The 2,662-nt window shown below is 45.7% G+C and overlaps 1 protein-coding gene across 1 annotated transcript; it reads right to left on the bottom strand.

Annotated features, from left to right (window-relative positions):
* Nucleotides 1-269: 269 nt before the first annotated feature.
* Nucleotides 270-2,662, bottom strand: LOC135632308 (uncharacterized). Its single transcript, XM_065140768.1, has one exon. It carries the CDS (start codon nt 2,208-2,210, stop codon nt 408-410), a length of 1,803 nt encoding a protein of 600 aa, XP_064996840.1. The 5' UTR covers nt 2,211-2,662; the 3' UTR covers nt 270-407.

The raw sequence follows: 2,662 nt of genomic DNA, 5'->3' as shown, positions 1-2,662 counted from the left end.
AAACAAGTCTAGGAGAGAAAGAAGAGAACTTTGACAACAAAATTGAGAATTCCTCATCCCGAGCTACCAAACAGGTTGCAGTATCCATAATAACATACTTCAGAATTGTGAAAAAAACAACATTAGAAACCTTCAGAACCATCGATTCTTTATTTTATTTGATAAGTGCTTGAAAGGAACTAGTCACCAACATTGTAATACAGCAACAAAGTTGTGCAAATTTCCAGTGTACAAGTTGCTCTGGGTGTAATAGCATGGAACAAAGAAAATCAAATGGCAAGATGATCCCATGATAATTCAACCCATTAAGAAAAACAATATTCAAATAACTAACAACAACACTGCACTGGCTAAGCACACAAATACATCAAGAGGTGTATAAGCAGGAGATATAAAAAACAAGAGATTCAGTTCAGCCTTCTTCTTTTACGTGAAAACAGAGGGCCTCCATCAACATCAAAAGAACCAGAGGTGCTACTTCTACCTCTCCTTCTAATGGACCGAGAAGATCCCACACTATTTGGTTCTGCAAGAGCATCAGAAGAAGCAACATCCCCCTGTATCACTGCCATAGTGCTTGACACAGAGGACCGGTCCACAGTCAAGGCTGCTTCAACACGAGGCCCAGTCACCAGCGGTTCGAGATTTGGAGGATCAACAGATGGGGTGGATGCATCAAATCCATTAGTGTTACTAGCTAATCGTCCAACCACCCTACGAATACTACTGGCCATAGCAGACAATCTGTCTGTGTCGATGCCATACATGGAAAACCGCTGCCAAAGATCAACTCCATCTTGGAAAATAGAATTTGCATTGTTTCGCAAATTGTTTTCAGGCATTCTGACCTCTCCAGTTATAGATCCACTTTCACGGTTCACCCCTCTTTGCACTCTTCTTTCTCTTAGCCTACTAAGAGCTCTACGATGAACATTGTCAAATATTTCTTGCAGGCTTGGGTCTGCATATGCGTCAAAACTATTTCCACTACGCATGTGTTGATCTATAATTCGTCTCCATGTTGCTGCAAGTCCTTCACCCAACCTCCGTGAAACTGGGCGTAACTGCTGCCTAAAGCTTTCAAATCTATTTCCACCTGGTCTTGGTGGAATTCTTAGAGTTGATTCACCATTTTCCTCAATTTTCTTTTCAACATTAGGTTGCGAGATCCCTCTACCATAAATAGGTGTGATATTTGATTCAGTTACCTCTCCTTTGCATACAGGGCATTCCTTATGATCCGAATGGACATGCAGCCATTGATACAAACACGACCAGCAAAATAAATGTCCACATGAAGTAACAACAGGTTCAGCAGCCATATCAAAACAGATATTGCACTCAAAGTTAGCAGCACTTCTGCCTTTCTCTTCCATCTCCTCTCCAGAAGTCTCCGCTGCATTATCTTCGGCGATCACTTTATGCTTCCCGTTGCATTCTGGAGGTCTTTGGGAGTCTAAAACATCATGCACCGATTGCTCGGGATTAGGCAATGACGGCGAACCAAAACGGAACCTCTCACCAGCAGGTGGAAGCGAAGACCTAAACCGTCTGTTTGGCCATCGATGGCTGGACTCAATCAGCCTTCTGAAACGATATTCAGGGCATCGAAGGCGCTCAGGCCTGGAAGAGGATCCATCTTCCGGACAGAGAAATTCACTTGTTTCTGTGGTAATTGATGGGTAAAAGCTAAAGCTGGCTGCTCCATGGTCTTGTGGATCCGTCGATCCAGAAACATAAGGTGGCGAATAGGCTATGGGTTCATCAGCAAGCCTAGGTGGAGCTGCAGGATCATACGGCATATGTGAGTCCACGTTCGGGACTGCAGTCTCATCAGGTTCCTCCACAGCTGGCAGGGGTTGGACGCCGGGAGGAGAATATGGGGTATCGGGTTCTGGTAGAACGGGCAAGAACGACGGACCATATCGTTCATAAGCAGGGAGGTACGGGGTGTACTCTCGGTTGTCGACTATATCAGACAGCAGAACAGCCGGCAGGTCAGGGATGTACTCAGCATGTGATGGAGAGTATGGGGGGTGGGAATCCGATGGTTCCACGACACCCGACATGGGAGTCGGAGCTTGGTTGTCCTGGACAGAAGTGTAAGAAGATGGCAACAGGGGCAATGAGCTGAGAGCGAGGTCAGAACCGAGACCAACACCGAGAGAACGAGGCGAACGAGGCAAGCCCAGGTAAAGATTCAGATCCATCTCCTGCAATTGCTCTCATTTTCCTAATCTGCCATTCCAAGACAGTAAAGATTCCTTCTTTTCCCCAAATCGTAGCAGCAAATCCAATCCTTTCCACTAAACCTCGACAAAAGAACGGAACAGAAGAGCCCTATCCCAAAATAAATAAAAAGGAAAGAACAACGCTAACTCTTCAACCAGGATGAGATTTCTATCGCTTCAAAATCATGACCCAGAAGAAGAACTAGGGTTAGGGTTCACCTCAAATAAGAGGCAAACCGCGAATGAAAACCTAGAAACCGAGAAGTATGCAATAAGAAATTTGGAGGAGAAACAGCGGAAGGAGATCGAAGAGGATCAGAGAGAGGCGAGGCAGGAAGGAATAAGCGATCGATTTAGGGGGAGGAAAGGCGACATCCTGGAACGGGGGATCGGCTTCGTTTGGCCTCCCCGCAGCTTCCACCACACACAGA

The sequence above is a fragment of the Musa acuminata genome, chromosome BXJ1-3, assembly GCF_036884655.1.
Source record: "Musa acuminata AAA Group cultivar baxijiao chromosome BXJ1-3, Cavendish_Baxijiao_AAA, whole genome shotgun sequence".
NCBI classification, from domain to species: Eukaryota; Viridiplantae; Streptophyta; class Magnoliopsida; order Zingiberales; family Musaceae; genus Musa; species Musa acuminata.
The sequence above is the reverse complement of the archived record's forward strand: the minus strand, read 5'-3'. Positions and strand labels throughout refer to the sequence as shown.